Source organism: Drosophila sechellia, chromosome 2L, assembly GCF_004382195.2.
Source record: "Drosophila sechellia strain sech25 chromosome 2L, ASM438219v1, whole genome shotgun sequence".
In the NCBI taxonomy this organism is placed as follows: domain Eukaryota; kingdom Metazoa; phylum Arthropoda; class Insecta; order Diptera; family Drosophilidae; genus Drosophila; species Drosophila sechellia.
This window is the reverse complement of record NC_045949.1, coordinates 11,818,345-11,839,750: the sequence shown is the minus strand read 5'-3', so window position 1 is coordinate 11,839,750 and position 21,406 is coordinate 11,818,345. Positions and strand designations below refer to the sequence as shown.

The following is a 21,406-nucleotide window of genomic DNA, read 5'->3' as shown; positions in this document are numbered from 1 at the left end:
TTCCGTGTGATTGGTATCGTCCGCGCAGAAGAAGAACAATATCAACACGTGCCGCTCGCATTTTTGTGAACTCTTCGTGATTCTCCCGAAAAAAAATGATAAAAATTAAGCGAAAACCAGCCCCTCCGCCCGTGGAACAGGACTCTGACAGCGACTCCAGCTTTGACGAAGAGGAGCCACAGGATTTGGAAGTCCAGGAGGGGCCAGTCACTGATAGCAGCGATGAAGAAGCCGCCTCCAGCAGCAATAAGACGGCCAAAAAAGGGGAAGCTGGTGAGGATTTGAAGAACGAAGATGATGACGACGATGAGGAGGATGATGACGACGACGAAGAAGATGATGACGACGGCGACGACAAGAAGACACGCATTCCTGTCTTAAATCCCCTCAGTTTGATGCGCAACAAGGAGCAGCGTTTGGCGTTGTACAAAAAGATGAAGAAGGAGAAGCACAAGAAAAAAATGCAGGAGCGCCGTGCCCGACGCAAGGCTGGTGTACCCGCCAACCCTGGTCACACCATTGAGAGCCTGCGAGAGAAGGACCAGACGGAGGTGGCCAATCTGAACGATTCCGACAACGAGGAGTTGCAAAAGGAACTCGAACTGGACGATTTCAGTTCGTACTTCGAACGTTCGTACGAGCCCAAGGTGCTGATCACCTTTGCCGACAATCCGGTGACCAAGACGCGTAAGTTTGGACTGGAACTGTCGCGCATATTCCCCAACGCTCTGGTTAAGATTCGCAACAAGTCGTCGGTGAAGAATATATGCAAAAGCGCCGAGCGCGAGGAGTTCACAGACGTCGTGATCGTCAACGAAGATCGCAGAAAGCCCAATGGTCTGCTGGTCATTCATCTGCCCAATGGACCCACTGCGCACTTCAAGCTGTCCAACGTGAAGCTCACCTCGGACATAAAGCGCGATCACAAGGAGATAACCAAGCACAGGCCCGAGGTGATCCTGAACAATTTTACCACACGCTTGGGTCTGACCGTGGGCCGCATGCTGGGTGCCCTCTTCCATCACGATCCCGAGTTCCGCGGCCGCCGAGCGGTGACGTTCCACAATCAGCGAGACTATATCTTCTTCCGTCACCACCGCTACGAGTTCACCAAAGAGGGAAAACGCGTAAAGCTGCGCGAACTTGGTCCGCGGTTCACCCTGAAGCTACGTTCCCTGCAGGAGGGCACATTCGACAGCAAGACCGGCGACTACGCCTGGATAATCAGCAACAAACGGCACGCCATGGAGTCGCGACGTCGCTTCTTCCTCTAGGTGTATTTCGGGGCAGTGTATTTAGGTATAGAACTACTTAATAAACCAACAGTTAATACGAAAATAATAGCTTGATTGAAGAGAGAGGTGATAACTATTAGCGACCGCCGTATTGTTTTGTCGGGGATAAAATAAAATACAATTTTGCCTTAGCCTAAAAAAATGTGCAACACTCAACAGTTAACCAATTGGCACACCACGAGACTATCGTGCTCCGTCAGACACTACATGGTTGGGCACTGGGGACCGGGTCCGCCGGCTGCTGCGCCGGCAATGGGATCGCCGAAGGGCAGGTCGCCGCCCGTCTCGGCCAGAATCTCTGGTGGCGGCTGGCCGTAGTCTTGCAGTTTGCGCATGTCGTCCAGCACGACGCGGAACTTCTCTCGCTTCACGGCGGCCGAATCCTCGGTCTTCTCGCTCTGTAAATGCGCCTCAATCACCTTGTACAGCTCCATCTGCTTCTGGTACCTGTAGGTATTGGTTTCTCAATGAATGTATCTTATTGCGTGTTGGTTTAGAGCATACCTTTCCTTGTCCTCAGCGGAGAGCTTGGCGTCGTTCTCCTCGAGGTACTTGGGGTACTTCTCCAGCAGCTCCCGGATGCTGGGCAGCAGAATCTCCGCCGAGAGCAGGCTCTGCATCATGCCCTCCATGAAGGGTAGGAACATGTTTCCATCGCCTTCGCCAGCCTGTCAAACGGGGATTGTTTAAGGATTGAGCATGGAGGAATATTTCATAGGAAGCATACCCCTTCAAGATTCAGTGAGCCAAACATGCTGGCTATGTCGTTCTCCGAGGCGGGAGCAGCCAGGTTCTCGGAGCCCTCTTGCAGACCCTTAAGGGCCTGGGAAATGCTGTCGGAATACTTGGAGACATCTTCGTCGGTGGCCGAATTTTCGCCGCTCAAGGTAAGCGCTGCCGCTTCGGCCATCTTCTTGAACCCGGCCATGATCTGGTCGGGATCCTGGGGCAGCGGCGGAATATCGCCACTGGGCGTGTCCGGACCTCCGAAGAGCGTGTTCATGCGATCGGCCAGCACCTTGGCCTGCTCACTGCAGGGGAATAACAGGTCAGAATACAAAGTTCAAGTGCCGCGTTGCACTGGCGCAGTGACTCACATGAAAAACGCATCTGGATCCTCGGAGCCCTCAGCTCCAGCGGTGGTCGCCACATCCGAAGATGCGGACGTCTCCTTTTGGTCACCGGCACCACTTTTATCGAAATCCTGGAGAGCACCTGTGCGTAAAGTGGACGAGGCAGTGCGCATTATGTAAGGGGTCGAGAAGGGATCGCCAAAGGCATTTCCGAGCTGTACTCACTGTCCAGCAGGTCGTTTAATTCATCGCCATTCTTCTTTTCTTCGGACATGGTGCAATTTCGGTATGCTTTTCCTTGATTTCGTGGTGGGTGGGAAATGGTAAAAAATAAAGAACGACCAAATCAATCAGTGGGACCGTTCATCTGCTGCTGGTGATACCGCAGTCAGCTGAACAGGTGTGGCTACACTGACTCGCATCTTAGTGCGACCGTATTCGAAAATATTTTAGAAATTAACTTATCTATATTTTTTACGGTTTCAATTTTAAGATTTTCGTTAGTTAAGTCTTACATAAAATTCATAACACTTAAACAACTTTCAAATTGCATTTTTTAGTATCTTTAAGTAAAATAGTTATATTTTGTTTAATTTTTAGTAAAAATATTCCTTAAATTAGGAATTCTTAATTGTTATTTTTATTATTAAAATTATGAAAATAAGTGTATTATTATTGTGTGATTATTATAAGTGTGAAAATGTCTAGCTATTTACTTCATATAATATATATTTATTGTCAATGGAAATTTCGCATTTTGATTTAAGAAATGATATGTCTTACAACAACAGATCATCTATAATAGTGTACATATTTAAATCTCGGCCTACATTAGACTAATAAACTTAAATTCGAAGCACTTCAATATCTCTCCTGTCTCGCAAATTGAGACACAAACCAAGGACATTAGTCGAAGATTATCTAAAATAATCACCCAAAATATTTACGCATCTTCTGCGAAACTCTCAGCCAATCTCCCCGGGAAGGGCACCTCGCTGTGCGCGGACGGAGATCGGCGACCAAACTGCGACCAGAGCCCAAACCGCACATACTGAGTGGTGAGGGAGGAGTCGCAAATCCATCAAGGTCACGGCGCGACGCTGATGCGCGACCAATTCCGAAACCAGAACGTCACACCCATGGACGGGACACATGGATTTTTCAGTAGGGCGTCCAGGTCTAGGTCCACTCCCGCCTGAAGGTCATCGCGTCGGAGGAACCCCGCTTGGTTTTCTCGATTCCGCTCATATGGTCAAATGGCTGGGCTGGGATGGGATGGGCTCTTTGCGACTTTAACCGCACGGTTTACCAGAAGAGCAAGACGAATCTTCGATTCGGTACGCCCACGCAGCGAAGTATTGTGGTAAATTTGTGTTTTTTCCTCTATTTCCACTATTGGGGCGGAGTTTTCTTCGGTTAGTCGGTTCTCTGAAAATGTCAGCATGGGCGGAGCTTCGCCTGAAATAATGCATAATTTGGTGTTTTATTTGCGGCTTAGGGTGGAACAAACCGCCTGAAACTCTTACATTTCCTACAGAAACAGGGTAATTTGACTTTTTATGGGCTGTAATCCATTTACAGAATATGCATACATATAAGCGTATATAGCATTAAATTTTCCCTTAAAACCATAACTCTCTTTTTAGGGAAAAATTGTATTCTCTATTCGCTACGAAAATCAGAATATATTCAGTTCAACTTCAAATTTCTTAGAACTCAAGCAGTTCAGTTCAAAAAGTCAAGACAACCGTCAAAAAGTCAAAACCAAAGTCGAAAACGTAAAAACCCCTTCGTTGGTTAAAACAATGGTTTTTGGGCCACACTCACACCCGATCCCAATAAACCAAGAAACTCGCTCTTTTTTGACATAATTTTTAAGGCACCAAAAGGCGCGTCGTAAAGTTGTGTTTATTCGGATATAATCGGTTTGCTAGACTTTACTGAATTTACCTGAATCTCCAGCTCTACTTCCCCAGAAGAGGAAGGATCCTAACCGTCATAAAATGCCCATCAGCGTCTTCACAAGCATCTACACTTCCCTTCCTTTTTGCAGGAACTTTGCCAGGATACGATCCTGTATATCCTTTTCATATGCTGGTTGCGATTTCACGCTCGCTGATCGCAGCGCTATTTTTTCCAACATTTCGGCATCCTTCCAGCGAAAGATGCCCGATTTTACGATCCACTGATCAGGATATAATGGATTTCGCGATTGTTCGGTAATGACGATGATTGCGGCTTTATAGACACATTATTTATATTGTGGCTGGTGTCGTGTGGTATAATAAGTATAATAAGTATATATAAAGGAGTAAATAAATTAAGATACTAGGTTTCTCATATAAAATGCAAAATAAAATGAAGATCTTAAAATGGAAATATATATGTACACAAATTTGTGCTAAAAGAATTAAGGTTCAAATAACTTGTAGTTTTTTTGTATATATTAATAATTCAAACATCAAATTGTTTATCCCACTAATCAAATATAAGATATAAGATAATTATATATGTTTCGACATATTTTTGTGTCTGGCCAGGATGGTATTATCTTTTGATATTTTGGCCATGGTAATTGCGATTACAAGGCTGCCAGTCGTTCCTGGAAAACGCTCACTTTTCCTTTGAAATCCTGCCCCGAAAAGAAGAACTGGAGAAGTCAACTGCTGGCAGCTTCCCGAAAGACAAGACACCCACTTCCACCAGCCACCATCAACCATTGCGCAATGGGGCGAGCTCTTCATGCTCCGACACCCATCGCTCTCCATCAAAGTGGCCATGCAAATGAGCCCTTGCGTCTGCCATACGTTTTCCTCTAGAGGATTGGGTCGGAGGGTCGCCGGCTCCAGATGATGTGGGTTGCTCCGGCTGTGCGCCCCCAGTCGCTGTTCTGTTTGATTAAGCGGAAATTAAGTGTGCGTTTCGGTTGCAGCCTCCCAATTCGCCATGCCCTGCTTTTTTATGTTGAACTACAGCACATATTTTTTATGTTTCCCAATCGATTTTTTGGCTCAAGAGTTGCCTTTGGCTTCCTCAAGTCAAATAGTTCTTGTTGCAGTGGTTAGGAATTACACCCAATTAAGTTCAATGGGAACTACAGATTGCTAAAACCTAAAACCTCTTCTAAGTAAGACATCTTTGGTTTCCCAAAAACTTTATAAGCTCTTCGTAAATCATAAAACTGAAGATTCTTTCCCACTAATGTATAAATAATCACGGTCTCTGCAGTTCATTTTTCCATTGGCAATGCATTTTTTAGTAGAAAACGCCGTCCGGAGCCTGTGATTAATGAAACAATTGAATGATTTTATTTAAATTCGCATATATCCGATGCAAACCGTGGCTAATGGACAAACGCCGCCGAAGAGAAGATCCAGCATCTCCAAATCGAGATTCCATAGAAACACTCGAGATGTGAGAAAAACGCCACCTACTTTGTGGACTCTACGCCGAGAAAACTAATGATGTTCTTTCGCCATCCATCGAGTTTGTCTATTATAGTGGAGTATATGGGTAATCTGATCGATCCGCGATCGAACCTGATCGACTACAAAGCAGCGCAATTACAAATCGGGGAACTGGACAACAGGTTGCCGGCTGCTGATGGAGTTGGGAAATATGGATGTGGCTCTGGATGGAGATGGAACCCGGCCGGAAAACAAATTAATCTTGTTGACGTCGCAGCCTCGTCACTTTCTTCGCCAGGTCGAGGGCCCAGGTGTTTGATCTCGACCTGATGCTCCTATGCTCCGATCTTCTGTTGGACAACAATGGGTTGCGCCTACATTTGCGCCTTCTGTTTAATGATCAATTTGTTGGCCTCCGTCTCCGTCTCAGATGTGTGCCGACAGCGTTTAGCAGTCGATTGGACTCGGGATTGGTTTGTTTGTGCCCCGAGTTGCCGGGTTTGTTGTGCCCCAGGCTAATGAGTTTCTCGAAAGTGGGTGTATGTGGCAGGGGCTCCCCTTTTTGCCCCTGGGACACTTCCTACATGATCGGCGAAAATTCAGCCAGACTCTGTGACGTCGAAGTACACAGGAAGATAATCCCTTTCAACAAAGGGATATCTTAACCATTATTTATTATTTAATTAAGAGCTTCTTCATTCTTATACATTAATGTATTAAAATATATATTCCTTAGGCTATTAAAGAGTTCAATTTTTGCTAAGTGTTTTCCCTGACTGCATGACGAATGTCATGTGGTTGGAGTGCCAAAACCAAACGTTTGTGGGCAGAGGCGCGAAGTTTCCTCCGATTGCGATCGAAGGTATATATGCTATGAGAGATGCTAATTTGAGGACAAAGGAGTTCCGGGGAAGCCAGCTCGCGACCCACAAACAACTAATGCCTTCAATTAGCCGGGCTAAACTGCTACCAAGAGCAAGGGTTAATCGCCCGGAGATCGGGAAAGGCCCTCAGCTTTCCGCCCACTTTTTGTCGTAGAGTGGGCGTGGGCTGCGTTAAGCCGCAGCATTTTTTCGATGACTACCTGGACCTGGACTCCGAGTTGGCCCGACTTGGCCTGTCCCACCCAGATTGCCATGGGCCATGGCAAATCGTTTACAATTGTTGATCAATAAAACGTTGGGCTGTAATGCGATTATCCGCTATAATCGGGCGATCAACACTCGAGAACTTTTCCAAAATATTTGAAAAAGTCAACTGGCAATCGGCGGGATCCAGGACACAGGCTGGCCAGGATCCAGGACCTAAGCTGCTGCGACTTTCCCTCTAATCTCGCACTTTGCCGCTATTTGTTTGCATGCTTTAGCGGGGATTGCGATTTACGATCGCTCCGGTCACAGGACTCCTGAAGATCTGGGAGATTCAGCTCAGATGGGATGGGATGGACTAGACCACGGGATGGGATACGACACATATTTACTAAAACTTACTGCGGATTAGGAAAAAGTCAATCGCCGCCTGCCAGTCTGTCGAGCGAGTGGAAATATTTGAGGATCAGCGCAGAAACGGAGGATCAACAGATGGCTTAAGATTTCAGCTAGAAACATAGCTAAATGAAGAAATTGAAAATAAACGAAATATAATATAGATTATAATACTACAAGTATTTTAAACATTTAAAAAAAGAGGTCATACACAATGGTTAAAAAAATAGAATTGTTCGCTTCTCTCTAAAGTCCCTTTAAACTCGACAGTTAGTAGCCATGCATTTATTTCTTTAGAATCTACCATAAGTACGTAGATTTTCTAACTGAGTATAATATACGACGCCTCAGAATGTTGCATGCCACCAAGATGTGTGTGTTAAGATATTCCTTCCAGAATTCCCTAATTTCTGGAAATCATGGCTCTAAATAGTCCATTATCTAAGCATCCCGTTGTGCGTTCGTCGGGCAGAGCCTTCTGTGGGCTGTGGACATGAAGATTCGATGCACACCGCAGCATTCAAAGAAAAAAAGGAAGGAATCACCATGGCAAAGGGCCTGATAAAGACATTAGGGAACGGGGAAACAATCAAGGCCGTTCCAATGTGTGACAACAGACCACATTACGTCCGGCCAAAGCGAATCGATTGCCAAACACAAACAGCAGCGGAAACTGGTAGAGTATGGGTCGAAAAAGTACCCTAGGATTCTGTGGACTAAATCATACCTATTACTATAATAACTATATACTTGTTATATATAAGAAATACTCATTCGATACTGTTCTATCAAATGTGCGAAATGAATGCATGCGCATGGTAATATTAATTATATCTGATTTAAATATTTATTTTACGATGGGTTCCTATAACTACACTTTATTGCACTACAATGGCATGGTATACTAAAGTTTATAGCCTGGCAATAAAACAAATTGCATGCAAAGTGTTGCGCAACTTTCGTCTAGGTTTTTGAATTAATGGAAAGGTCAAATGAACACAGCAGAAACTAAAAAACACATTTAAAAAACTTGTACAAAATGAAATTATTTATAAAAATAAAAGTTTAAAATGATTTAATGTAATAAAATTAAATATGATTTGCTTTTCAGCACTAGACGATCTACAAGTACGTAAAAATCAGGATTATATATCATGCAGGGCTTGAATATCATGTATATTATCTTTAAGGATTTTGGGTTGGATTTGGAATTTAAACATGTAGTATAAAAGCAACAGCTACAGATTCGAAAATGGTTGAAAATTGAAAACTGCCAATAAATTTGATCGTATAAATCGCACAATGTGTGCATTGTTTTCATCGATTATATAGCTATTTGTGTGCATCGATTGAGCGCACGAGCCTCTCGAGGCAGGTCCTCCAATGGTCAGGTGAGATTCGAGTCTTGGAGATGTGTAGTAGGGTCGCAGGTACACGAAGGATCCGCTGGCGAAAGTTGAGGATCGCGAGGTGGATTTTCATTCATAGCACCCTGGGTGGCATCATAAAAAGTCTCTTAGCATCCTTATTCATTGCACGGATGTGTCTTCATTTTCCCGCTGGCCGATTCGTGGAAATGCGAGCGAAGCTGACTCGCAGCGTTTATGGCACCGATGCCTCCTACTGCTTCCTGCATTTCGGCCAGGACTCAGGACCTTTCTCTACCCGAAGTGACGATCCTGTTGCAGGATCGCCTTTTTCCAAGCATTGATAGCGCGAAATTAGCGTTATATGAGTTGCCTATTCAGCGCTCATTGTCCTGCCAAATTGTGAAATCAACGAGGATCAAATCGAATGCAGGGTATCGATGGTGGATTGCGGCGCCTATCCATTTGATTCGAGTTACATATGTTTGGGATAATTGAATTATCACAGGATACTACTTGCTAGTCTGGCATCGTGGCCATGGGCTCAAGGTCATCGGGGATTTTTGCTATCCTGCCAGGCGCAAATGTAGCGATTCCATACTGGGTGCCTGGTACTGCGAACTCCTCCCGTTGGGTTTGCTTAACCAAACGCCCAACGGGCAGCCGCACCGAGCAGTAGAAACCCAACCTTTGTTGCCTTGCGGCCTCCGTTGTCCTTGATCTGCATCTCATCTGGATCTGGCACTCCGCTTGGATACGGATCTTGCCGAGGAGTATGCACATTCGTCACATCTCTGTGGGTCAATTTCCTCGCTGGCGTTTCAAGCGGACGAACTGACTGTGGGTTGGGGTCCATCATTAATTCTTGCAACACTTGGCGCTCTCTATTGTTCGCGGCTTTCAGGTTTTCGTTGTTCTCCCGCTCGGCGCTTTCTTTTCTTTTCCATCGGTTTTGTTTAACTTCTTTTCGAGGGTCTCTGTTGCGTGAAATTCTACAATTAATCAAACCCACGACGGCCCATAGAAAAGGGTCGAAACTAAGGTTAAAAGCCGGAGGCAGCGGTGCATAATGGTGGCAAAAGCATGACAAGGATGTGGTTATGGTCATGGTAAGGATATGGATGAAGTCACTTTGTTGAATGTTAAATTGGAAAGTATGAAACATAAACTGATCGATAGCCGTGCTTTAAATGTTATAACATTTGCGAACTTATATTCAACTGAATATCTTTCATTAGATATCTCACTATTTTACTTCGAGTATGATCTTGATATACTATGATCTATCAACAGCTAGTTAAAAAAACTTTTATATTTATTTATATTAAACTGATAATTCAAAAAACTTCGAATTTGAACTTAAAAACTTTGTTCACCGTTTCCGAAAGCTATAAATAACTGAGAGAAAAGAGGCTACTCACGTACCAATATATAAACGAAAGCCATAATTAGGTATCAATAAAGGATATATTACGCTTGTAAAGAGTGTTAAACGCGTACTCGATTGCATTATGGGTTCCAGTGAATATCTAATTTGATTTCCGGGGCCAAGTGGAACCCCAAAGAATAACTCAAGTGAAGAGTGAAAAGCAAACGGCAGGCATATTGATCTTTCCAGTCCAGTATTCCCTTATCCTTATAACGAGGTATCTAGAAAGGATATATTAGGCTATTAGGTCTACCACTTAATGCGGTAATTAATTTCCGGAAACCAGTGAAAGTCGAAACTATGCATAGGATTTGAATGAATGGAATGCCCAGGATCTGGAGCAGCAGTATTGGAAGTAAAGTATTGTACTCGTATACCCCCCCATCCAAAGTTCTCTGCTCTCCTCCCATTCCACGGTGCTTTTCCCAGCTGAGACGCCCCCTGGCGGCGAGCGAGACGGCTGCTAAATGGGTCGTGTGAGCCAGAGCGAGAGGCCGTTGTGGAGAGCTCTGCGATTGGTCCGCGTGGTGGTTACCTGCCAAGTGGCTGTGGGATATGGCCGACGTCTGGGCCGTGGCTTCACAGAAAGGCAACGATCTTGGCCGGCGTTCGAATGGTGAAGTCAGTCAGGCACAGACTGCGCAACGAGCCACACCGCATCTCGTCCTCGTTCTCGTCTTCGCCTTCGCCTCCGTTTCATCTATCTTTTCGAGATTGCCAACTAAGAGATACTTAGATATTCGAAGTGCAACTAATCGGTTAATCAATACCTCGCAACGCTTACTTATGACTTTGACAAAGTGTCCAGCCATTGTCCAGAACTAAAGTGATATAATCAAGTGATATACGAACATCGAGACTGAGTTAACACCGGTTTTGCGCCGGGACAAGCTTACGCATCTTGGAGCTCCTCCAGAAACTATGACCGTAACCGCCTTTGCTGCCGCAATGCACAGACCCTTCTTCAATGGATATTCTACCATGCAAGGTAAGTGTCTATCGATCTTAAACATCATCCAGATTGTTCTGCCAAAGTCACTATACTTACTAAAGATCAAAACCTAGTTGATCATTTCCATATATACATATCTCCCTTTCTAAACCGACTGCCCAAGATCCCGCTAGAGATCTCAGTTTGGGCCAAGGCCGTCGGCTACTCTCTAATGGCCATTAGTTGCCCGGCGGGAGAGTCGCGCGCCTCTGACCTTCGACCTTAGCTCCGAGTTTCCCGTCTTCCCGGGAAGTCAACTCCGGTCGAAGGTGTCGTAAATCAAGTGACACGCGCTCCGCGCTACCTAGCGTATTGGAAAAGCCTCTAACATTTCCATTTCCTCATCTTCCTCATTCCAGACATGAACAGCGGCCAGGGGCGCGTCAATCAACTAGGTGGAGTTTTCATCAACGGTCGTCCTTTGCCCAACAACATTCGCCTTAAAATCGTCGAGATGGCCGCCGATGGCATTCGGCCCTGTGTGATCTCCAGACAGCTACGCGTGTCCCACGGCTGTGTATCGAAGATTCTGAATCGCTACCAGGAGACTGGCTCCATTAGACCAGGAGTGATAGGTGGCTCCAAGCCGAGGATAGCCACGCCCGAAATCGAGAACCGAATTGAGGAGTACAAGCGCAGTAGCCCGGGCATGTTCTCATGGGAGATCAGGGAGAAGCTGATCCGCGAGGGAGTCTGCGACAGGAGCACAGCCCCATCTGTGTCCGCCATATCGCGCCTGGTGCGCGGACGTGATGCTCCATTGGACAACGATATGTCATCCGCCTCTGGGTCTCCGGCTGGTGATGGCACCAAAGCATCGAGCTCCTGCGGCTCCGATGTCTCCGGCGGCCATCATAACCACGGCAAGCCATCCGATGAGGACATCTCTGACTGCGAAAGTGAGCCGGGAATCGCCTTGAAGCGCAAACAGCGCCGCTGCAGGACCACCTTTTCCGCTTCCCAGTTGGACGAACTGGAGCGCGCCTTCGAGCGCACCCAGTACCCTGATATCTACACCCGTGAGGAGCTGGCCCAGCGCACCAATCTCACGGAGGCACGCATCCAGGTGTGGTTCAGCAATCGGCGTGCTCGTCTCCGCAAGCAGCACACCTCGGTCTCGGGCGGAGCACCTGGCGGAGCAGCTTCCTCAGTGAGCCATGTCGCCGCATCCAGCTCTCTGCCCAGTGTGGTATCAAGTGTGCCCAGCATGGCTCCGCTGGCCATGATGCCGGGTTCCCTGGATCCAGCCACTGTGTACCAGCAGCAATACGATTTCTACGGCAGTCACGCCAACATTTCCATATCCGCCGCAGCTCCAATGGCCAGCAGCAATCTGTCGCCCGGAATCACCACCACGCCACCGCACCACCATCAGTTCTACAATCCCAGCGCTAACACAGCCAGCTACATAATGCCGGGTGAGAATGGCAACACCACACCCACTGGGAACATCATCGTCTCCAGCTATGATACGCAGTTGGGTTCTGTTTACGCCACCGAATCGGAAGCCCACCAGACCATGCCACGTAACGAGAGCCCCAACGAGTCCGTGTCCTCCGCCTTCGGGCAACTGCCACCCACACCCAACAGCCTTTCGGCGGTGGTGAGTGGAGCTGGTGTGACCTCCTCCAGTGGGGCCAACTCGGCAGCCGATCCCTCGCATTCGCTGGCCAATGCCAGTGCTGGAAGTGAGGAGCTATCGGCTGCCCTGAAAGTGGAATCGGTCGACCTGATCGCGGCCAGTCAGTCGCAGTTGTACGGCGGATGGAGCTCCATGCAGGCACTGCGCCCCAATGCGCCACTTTCGCCGGAGGACTCGCTGAACTCCACCAGCTCTACCAGCCAGGCTCTGGATGTCACCGCCCACCAAATGTTCCATCCGTATCAGCATACGCCGCAGTATGCATCCTATCCAGCACCAGGCCATGCCCATGCGCATCACGGACATCCCCATGCGCCGCATCCGCACGCACATCCGCATCCGCAGTACGCCGGCGCACATCCGCACTATCCGCCGCCCAGTTCGTCGGCGCACTTCATGCCGCAGAACTTCAATGCCGCCGCCTTTCCTTCGCCCTCGAAGGTCAACTACACAACGATGCCGCCACAGCCGTTCTATCCCTCCTGGTACTAGAATCGAAGAGACACGGATCCACCACCTACTCCTCCAGGAGCAGGGGCAGGTGTCACCAGATCCATGTTACAAGTCGCCAAAGATGTACATACATATAGAGCAGGGGACGAAAATATAAATAACATTTTATTTGTGGTGGAGCAGTACAGACATTTTCCATTTGGGAAAACCGCTGACAGACTCGCTCCCGAACAATATACATATGTATTAGTTCCAATTCGTAGATGCAAGCCTAGAAAATAGTACCGACTTAAGATTAGAGTTTAAGATGACTAGCCTAAGTAGCAAGTGCCTTTAAATAAAACAAATATATCTATGCTAATTTACAACGTACTCCAATGATCTTTCACTCGAAACGCTGGCCATTCAGCAGCCTTGACACGCTTCCGTACGCAGCGGGAAATGGGAAATCCTCTGGGCCATTAGAGCCTTTAAGTAGCTGCGCATTCCACGGACCTGGCTGGAGATCTCAACACTCGCCCCGCGTGAGATTCCGATTCCGATTGCTGCTCTCGGAACTCCAGATCCAGCTGTGAGCGGGTCGCATAGTTTCCGGAAAAAAGAAGAGAAAACTCCCGAAATGCAAGCTGATGATTTGGAACGTCTAAAATAGCGAAGACAACTCCAACCAAGGTGTTAATTGCCCCCTCGATTCCATCGAATAGAGAGTGTTGGTCCATAGGGACTACGCAGTAAATGGAGTAATTGCCCTCGTTCGGACTTACCTCAAATTCACACCTCATCCTCGGGGATCTGCCTACCCACCCAGGCTACGTGTCCGAGCGATGGCAATTGATGAAGTCATTATCCTTGAATCCTCACCTCCAGACAGCTCAGACGGCCTAAGGCCCATTGGCTCTATTATTTTAATCTAGAAAAAACTCCTAATCGCTATTTGCTTTTCTCTGGCCAGCGAGGCGAAAAGTAAATATTGACTTTACAATCGACTTAGGAATCGGAATTGGCAAAGGGCTTAAACAGGTAGACTGAAAGATTAGCAAAGATCTGTGCACGGATTGCACAAAAACCATTTAGATCTAAGATCTTTGCAATTTCTCAAATCTCATGACTTGAGATCTTGTTAACAACCGTCTTTCTTGTATCTCTGGCCAGAATCGAATGCCAATTTAATAGCGCCCATCATGGCCAACTGGGCTAATAAACCAATTACGTTTTTTAATTCGCTGCCCACTGAGTTGGGGTGAAAATTCTCAGCCACAGTAGCCGAGAAGAAAGCTTCGATCGGCGAATCATTAAATTCGAAATATTACGCATTAATTTTCGGTAGCGATATAAAATTACCCAGCAAAGCTGCCAGCGGAAAAGCTCGACGATGTAAGCTCGAAAAATACGGAGCGGCTTCTGTGGCCATAATGGAAGTAATGGTTACCCGGAGATCATGGACACACATATGCCGATCCCCAGCACTATGCCCTCCCCAAATAACCGTGATTAATGAGCTGACAATGTGTTGAACATCAAAGGCAGGGAAAACAGTAATTTACAACGACGCAACGCGACTCGAGATGAAATTTAATTTAATTTTTTATTAATTGTTGCTGGGCATCTGGGGCACCGGCAGATCCCGATCGAGATTGAGATCGAAGTCTACCTGCTGATCCGATGATGAACCCAATAAACCCAGGCGTTGCCTGGCACATAAGCAGCGCAAAACCTCAAAATATTTACTCGACAGCAAGGTGGACTAACCCAAAATAGGGATTTGCCGAGCGATTTGCGAATCAAAATTTCCAGTTCCAGGAGTTCGCCTTAAGGTTGCGAAAGGATTTGTAGCGTCAGTGCACTCGCACTCGCACATGTACGCCATCTCTTTCTCGCAGCGAGGATTAGGCCGTTTCGGAAATAATCCTTTGCTGCCAGGAAGAATGCAGTAAACGGCGCACAGCCCTTCGGCGGACCAGGTCACCTCGTTTTCGGCCCATTTACGATGGTGCCATAAACTTTTATTTGCTGTCATTCTTCGTCCTCGTGCGCGGTGCTCATCGTTCAGCGGGGACACGAACCCCTTTCCTCGCAGGATAATGGGTCCTTTTGCAGGCAAGAGTTAAGCCAGCAGCGTAGGAAAGGCTTAGCTTTCACTCAGGCAGTCAGTCAGTCAGTTCGTCCGTCAGTTTCGTCCGTCAGTCAAGCCGAGTCAAAGTCAGGTAGAGATTGCGCTTCGTAGAGTCCTTTGCGCAGAGTCCTTTCTCCAGAGTTTCGAGCTGCAGCGATAATCCCTGCTAATGAGGTGTCCTGTGCAAAGCAGAACTGTGGGCATCGCGATATGCGAGGCGGATGAAAGTCTATAAGTCAAGGATAATAATGGAAGCTAGGCGGATTACGGAGATTGTAAGAAAACGCTCCAAATGAATGAGACAATCGTCTTAATATCAAAGATTAAAATTGATATGTTCAAATTTTGTACATCTAAGACTAATTCAGTAAGAATTAAAGGTAATAATAAAGATCTGACACCAAATTCGTTTTAGTTTTAAACCAAATGCCAAGAAAAGTTTAGTAATTCACTAGAATTAGAGCAACAGAACATTTTCCTCATTCATAGAAAAGGATATTCTAATTCTACTTTTAAAGCATCCCACATTGAAGATTCGTAATATCCGCAAATCTGTAAAACCCATTTGTTAGCAGCTACACTTGCACACCACGATCCGTCCAAACAGTTTCCAGCCGTATTGGCAAACATTTCGGTTTGGTCCTTTTCGGTCAACTACTCGTACTGTGATCGCTGTCATCGCCAATGTACAAAGAGGCTATATTGGACGAGTCGAGTCCTTGGCTCGTCCTCGAGCTATCCCACTGACTTGCAAGCGGACTGGGAGTCGAGCGCATGCTGTTAGCGCACAAATTGATTTGTCAAATCGGGGCGCACAAGGACATTGCCATCATTAACGATGATTGCTCGAGGACCCTAGGATCCTAGAAGGTCGTTGCGCAGTCGGTGCCAACTTTTGGGCATTGTCAACACTTTGCGTACCACCAACTGTTTCTGTTGCTGTCTCGCCCGTCTCTTTCGTTCGCCCTATGTGCGTCTCTTTCGAGGCGAAATGGTTGGAGTTTTATTAATAAACACCTTGCTAGCTGCTAAAACGGGATGGCTGCATATCCCACTCGCTCTTTGATCTTTGGAAAAACAGTCGTAATCGATTTGGAATGCTTGGCGGGATCTTCTGCTCCTTGACTGGCAACTTGTCAGCTTCCTTTTGGCATCCCTGCCCAGCAAGTGTCTTCTGTTTCTGGCCAAGTCGGCCGGCTGCTGAGCGGGTTCCATCGCCAGCCGGATCGGAGTGCCAAAGTTAACGTGGCCGGAACGGTTACGCTACTTTCCACCAATTAAGCGGAGCTGCCAGTCGGACTGGCTGGCTAATTTGGGTTGTATTGGATATGTCGGATATGCAAAAGATGATCGACTGGAAGGGGGCTAATAAGGTGTGGCAAAGGTAACTGCCTTTGTTAACATTCGGTAACCTTGAATATTATGTGTGGAAAGTAATCTCAGAGTAGAGTAATATATTACCCGCAAGTTGTAATACGATTGACACAGTGTTGTAAACCAATGTTTTTATAAGAGTGTAATAGGTAAAAATAGGTTAACAAGGACATAGGTTTTTGATAAGTGTTCTCACTTTCTTTATAAATGTAGTGTTCTGGCTTTTAATCACTTCCCATTTGAAATACATACTATCTTTAAGCTCGATCTAAGTTTGTTGCACTTACCTTCCCACCTGAACATGTGCCTTCACAGGCCCAACCGCCAAATTTCCTGCTCACACACAATGGCTCAAAGCCAATTTCATGAACAATTCAAGCAATACGAGCCATCCAATTCAGCATTTGGCCCAATCCAAATGGTAATGCGCTCGCCTCATGCCGACATTATTATTAATGATAAGCACAAGTCGCCTTTTTTTTGAGGCGGCGGGGAAACAATGGCGAACTCTATTTTGTGCACCGAGAGAAAAGATGAGTTATTGCAATTGGAACCTTAACACTTGTGCTGCCAGACAACCAGTTTAGTCTAGTTAACTAATTTTATGTATTTAATATGGCAATAATAACCAGTAATATATATATTTACTAATGATACATTAGTATTTGTTGTTGATGAAAAATCTCTTGGAACTCAAAATAATTTTCCAGTGTCCCGTTCTCGCAGTTCGATTTCGATTTTCGATGTTGGAAAGCGCTGTGTTCTTATCGCCGCGTTTTTGGGGGGGAACTGGCATATTAATGGTTCATTACGGTGACCCGCTGGCCCGATCCGCTCTCGACCCGGCCAGCCCATGTGCTGGTGGACGCCGAAGTTGGACGTGGATATGGACTTGGGTGCACCGCACACCGACCGACCAGCTTCAGTGGCAGCTCCTTGTGGACGCGGTTCGCTTGGGGTTTCGATGGCTTTGTTTTGTGCCGCGATTGTTGGTCCCGGTGCTGTGGTGGGACTTGCACTGACGCCTGGCGTGACGGTTTTAATTTTATTTTATTATTATGTATATGGTATGGTGGCGCAGGGTGCTTGCAGTCTTGCCCCCCGCCCTCCTCGCTTGCCAAGCCCGTAGTTGGGCATTTTATCATGAACTTGTTTTTATGGCCTGGGTCTTGGCGAGCTGCCTCGTAATTAGTTGTGGGCTCCTGCGGCAGCGCCACCTAGCGGCCATGGCGGGAGTAACGAACGACATTGCCCGACATTTGCAGGCCCCAAAGCTAATGAAGCAACAGCCCGAGGACCACCTATGCCCCAAATCCCCTCCTTCGATGCCACAGACTTTCGGGCTTCATGGACGCGTGCAAATTCCATTGAAAAAGAAGTTTAAGTCCCCTTTTATTCCTCGACCTCCTGGCTTTATCTGCATTGGCCCGGCAATTTGCGTGGTTCGTATTTTGTTTCTTGACTTCTTTGTATTGTTTTGCAGTTCCGCCAAGTTTCCTAGAGTCGCGGGTCCACACACAATGTGGCAAGCTGAAGTTGCCGCGCCAGCCACTAATTTTGCATACGGAAATTGGAGTTTGACATGTGCCCATGAGGGCTTGAGGATATAGTAACATGAATGAAAGTAGTATGTAAATTACAGGCAAACTATCCTTAAACGTTTAAAGAAGAACTTCATGATTGAATTTTCGGTTAATAAAGAATATTCCAATATTTTCTAGATATTGTATATATATTCTAGATTATTATATTACTAATATTTATAATAAGATCTATACATGTGGGAAGTACCTGAATATAAATTAAGTATTTTAAGATCTTTATTGAAACCCTTAGTTTTCTTCAAATAATGGACCCTTAAGATACTATGAAATATATACAAAGTAGTTAGCTGTTCAGAAAACCGCCGACCGGCAACGACGAAGTTCTGACTTCTTCTCCTCCACCGTGTCCACGCCGAATCCATGCCACAGTGTATCCGGCGGCTTGCTCCAACGCACGAAGTATGTTTTATGAACGGCAACTTGCTGTGACTTGGACTTGCTCCTCGTGTCCAAGCGCCGGCGAAAGGGCCATAGGAACCAGTGGAGTGGTCCTCGACTTGTGAGCGGCACCTGCAGCTGCCCGGAGGCCAATGATTGGATCGCCTCCAGCTGCAGCGTGGGATGCGGCTGCTCGACTATCACGGAAGCTGGCTGTGGACTCAGGCCTGGAGTATTGGTAGTTGTTAACCTGGTACTGGAATCGAAGATTTCCATCTCGTCTTGATTTCGTGTCGACCAGGGTTGCAGGCAGCTGGATTGCGTCGGAGGAGACTTCTCATCCGTTTCTTCTGGAATGGGGGAAACTCGACTGCCACGGTTACATTTGAAGCATCGCGAAATCTTGGACTTGGAAGGAGGCGGAGAAGGATCTGGGAGCGGCATTTTAACCAGGATGAAGTGGTCATTCAGCAGGCAGACATCCGACACCTTCTCGTATCTCGGCTCTTCGCCGAAGAAGGCATCCAAGTCGACGTTTTGCTGGTAGATGCGGTAATCCTCTCCAAAACGATTCGGTTCCCACTCCTGTTCCAAAAAGCTCGACTTGCGGCATGTTCCGATAGTCTGGCCAGTATTGGGTTGCCTCCAGACAATCCTTTTTTGATACTGATTCATGAGGCTGCAGCGCAGCAAGAGGATCCTAGCGAAGATAGGTCCATGAAGGCGATGATTCAGGAACATCCTGATTGAGTTTTATGCAAGCAGGCCTGAAAAAGTTGAGATGGATATAAGTGATTTCAATAAGTTATTGGATTTAAATGGAAGGGATGCAAGGTGGGTTACAATGATAGCATACTTTCAGGCGAGGTTTTTAAACTCCACAAACCTTAATATCATAATTCAAGAAAGTTTCATTTTCGAACTCAATACTTTTGCATAAATACAGTTTTTTTACAGAGAGACACATTTTCAGATCCATCTCAGATCTTTTTCGTTTTAAGTGGGCCAAGTTTAGTTTCGGTTTTGGATATAGGTTACAAAAAATTGACTGGCGTTTTTCTTGTCGGACAGGCACATTATCCTTCGCTTGACTTTTGACACTGCACTTGGCCAAGAAACGGACGAGGAAAGGAAAGGAAGCGGCAGACAGGCGTCGAGAGTCCTTCGCTGACTTGTTCCTCGAATCCGCTACCAATGCCAACAGCAACAGCAACAACTGGCCGTATTTTATGCCCCACGAAAACAAAAGTTATATTTATTATTTTGACAGGTAAACAAATCACGAGCTCACCGCACTCACACACACACACAGACACACGGGCGGTGGGGAAACAACGAATGCAGGCAAGGAGACACTCACATTTTGACGCTACCCTAACCGGTTCTCTGTCTTCTTCTTGCTTCCGGTTTCCGCTTTCCTTTCCGCTGCCAATTGGGCGTTGTTTGCCGCTTGGCTCACCAACGGCAACTGAAGCCGCCTTTCAGGCCGCCGTCGAATGCAGCGCAGCCACATGCGTGGCCAATTAAATACCCTTTCGAAAAGAGGCAGCATGCAAACGGCGTGCATTTTGCGAACCTAAAGAGCATAGGCGATCGTGAAATATTTTTTATTAATTATTAAGGATTATAGGTAGCTTTGCTAGAGGTAAAAATTCTAAAGATATATCGATTATCTTTAAAATCACTTTGTTATTCATAACCTATACAATAAATGAAAAACCATACGCTTAAATTAATTTTAATAGCTTTAATAAGCAGATATACAGTATTTATGCTTCGGCTTAACGATGTTCGTTAGCTTTCACTTTCTCATCGAAAGAGATCTGAAAGTTACCCTTCTTGGGGATCAGATTAATTTCCACAGCAGCCGTTATGCCGACAGGCTTATGGCCCACCCGAACCGACTAGCAACTATCCTAGCTGATCCCATCTCTCTCCGAAGACTGAAGAGGGTACACCCCAGCGATCTCCTTACCCGGAGGATAACATAACATATTACATTTTCTTTTGTACTTTATAATTAAGATACCACTTGGTCTCATTTATATTTATCACACATTAGGTTAAGTTCAGAGGAATTACTGAACGATTCCTTTTGAAATCTTAATAAATAGAATTAGTTACTCGTCAAAAAAAAAAAAAAAAAAAAAAAAAAAAGCTTTCACTTTTTGTTTTGCATGTTAATGGAAGGACGTTCAGACGAATTGATGGGTGACAATTAGCAAAACATACCAAGTGCAATGTTTTTAAATACTCCAATGAAGAACTTGTTACCTTAATGGAACGTACATATGAGGTACATAACAATAAGTGCTATCCAATGTCAAGGTTACATACGTTAACTTTTTCTTTTATCCTATAAAACTATTTTTTTATTATTATTTTTATTGTGCTTAGCACTGAAATATATAAACAAAATTCGATAAAACTTCTACTTTCTTCTGTGTCCAACATAATTACTTTATGAATTTCCTATTTTTACCAACAGAAAATGATAATAGTTTTTGTGGCTCAAGTAAGCCTCGTAAAAATGGCGCATTAGTGACTATTTAAACATGATTGTACTAGATATATTCCTGGTCTATTCCATAGGGCTAATACGCTGTTTGGGCCCCTCGATTCCAATCTTAGTTCCCAACTAATTCAGGTGCCTGACATGGCGTATTGATTGTTAATGCACGCCACATCGATAAGTCAAATGAAAGCAGAAGGAAAATCAGGTAGGTGGAATGGGGGAGAATATTGGAATGGAGCCATAAAGACTAAGCATTAAGCAACAAGCTGTCCCAAGACGAA

The 21,406-nt window shown here is 45.9% G+C and overlaps 4 protein-coding genes across 5 annotated transcripts; 2 read left to right on the top strand and 2 right to left on the bottom strand.

The window, feature by feature from the left end:
* Positions 1–16: 16 nt before the first annotated feature.
* LOC6617711 (probable ribosome production factor 1) lies at positions 17–1,341 on the top strand. Its single transcript, XM_002041987.2, has one exon. It carries the CDS (start codon positions 96–98, stop codon positions 1,272–1,274), a length of 1,179 nt encoding a protein of 392 aa, XP_002042023.1. The 5' UTR covers positions 17–95; the 3' UTR covers positions 1,275–1,341.
* Positions 1,342–1,349: 8 nt separating this feature from the next.
* On the bottom strand, positions 1,350–2,746 carry LOC6617710 (peroxisomal biogenesis factor 19). Its single transcript, XM_002041986.2, has 5 exons — positions 2,594–2,746; positions 2,393–2,510; positions 2,023–2,326; positions 1,800–1,963; positions 1,350–1,742 (listed from the first exon to the last, which is right to left on the bottom strand). Exons 1-5 carry the CDS (start codon positions 2,640–2,642, stop codon positions 1,499–1,501), a joined length of 879 nt encoding a protein of 292 aa, XP_002042022.1. The 5' UTR covers positions 2,643–2,746; the 3' UTR covers positions 1,350–1,498.
* A 7,929-nt stretch (positions 2,747–10,675) lies between these two features.
* LOC6617709 (segmentation protein paired) lies at positions 10,676–13,513 on the top strand. Its single transcript, XM_002041985.2, has 2 exons — positions 10,676–11,043; positions 11,406–13,513. The coding sequence occupies exons 1-2, from the start codon at positions 10,977–10,979 to the stop codon at positions 13,178–13,180; spliced, it is 1,842 nt and encodes a 613-aa protein (XP_002042021.1). The 5' UTR covers positions 10,676–10,976; the 3' UTR covers positions 13,181–13,513.
* A 4,913-nt stretch (positions 13,514–18,426) lies between these two features.
* On the bottom strand, positions 18,427–20,063 carry LOC6617708. 2 transcript variants are annotated; one of them, XM_002041984.2, is made up of 2 exons: positions 19,971–20,063; positions 18,427–19,377 (listed from the first exon to the last, which is right to left on the bottom strand). In XM_002041984.2, the coding sequence occupies exon 2, from the start codon at positions 19,349–19,351 to the stop codon at positions 18,524–18,526; it is 828 nt and encodes a 275-aa protein (XP_002042020.1). In that variant the 5' UTR covers positions 19,352–19,377; positions 19,971–20,063; the 3' UTR covers positions 18,427–18,523. The 2 variants fall into 2 exon arrangements, with proteins under 2 accessions (XP_002042020.1, XP_032575815.1); XM_032719924.1 differs by lacking the exon at positions 19,971–20,063 and adding an exon at positions 19,497–19,928.
* Between the last annotated feature and the right edge of the window lie 1,343 nt (positions 20,064–21,406).

Bases quoted from the DNA above. Each gene is read 5' to 3' on its own strand.
- LOC6617708 (XM_002041984.2), bottom strand. From the start codon at position 19,351: ATGTTCCTGAATCATCGCCTTCATGGACCTATCTTCGCTAGGATCCTC.
- LOC6617709 (XM_002041985.2), top strand. From the start codon at position 10,977: ATGACCGTAACCGCCTTTGCTGCCGCAATGCACAGACCCTTCTTCAAT. The intron at 11,044-11,405 runs GTAAGTGTCTAT...TCCTCATTCCAG, and splicing joins TGGATATTCTACCATGCAAG to ACATGAACAGCGGCCAGGGG.
- LOC6617710 (XM_002041986.2), bottom strand. From the start codon at position 2,642: ATGTCCGAAGAAAAGAAGAATGGCGATGAATTAAACGACCTGCTGGAC. The intron at 2,327-2,392 runs GTGAGTCACTGC...ATTCCCCTGCAG, and splicing joins GATCCAGATGCGTTTTTCAT to TGAGCAGGCCAAGGTGCTGG. The intron at 1,743-1,799 runs GTATGCTCTAAA...CAATACCTACAG, and splicing joins TCCGCTGAGGACAAGGAAAG to GTACCAGAAGCAGATGGAGC.
- LOC6617711 (XM_002041987.2), top strand. From the start codon at position 96: ATGATAAAAATTAAGCGAAAACCAGCCCCTCCGCCCGTGGAACAGGAC.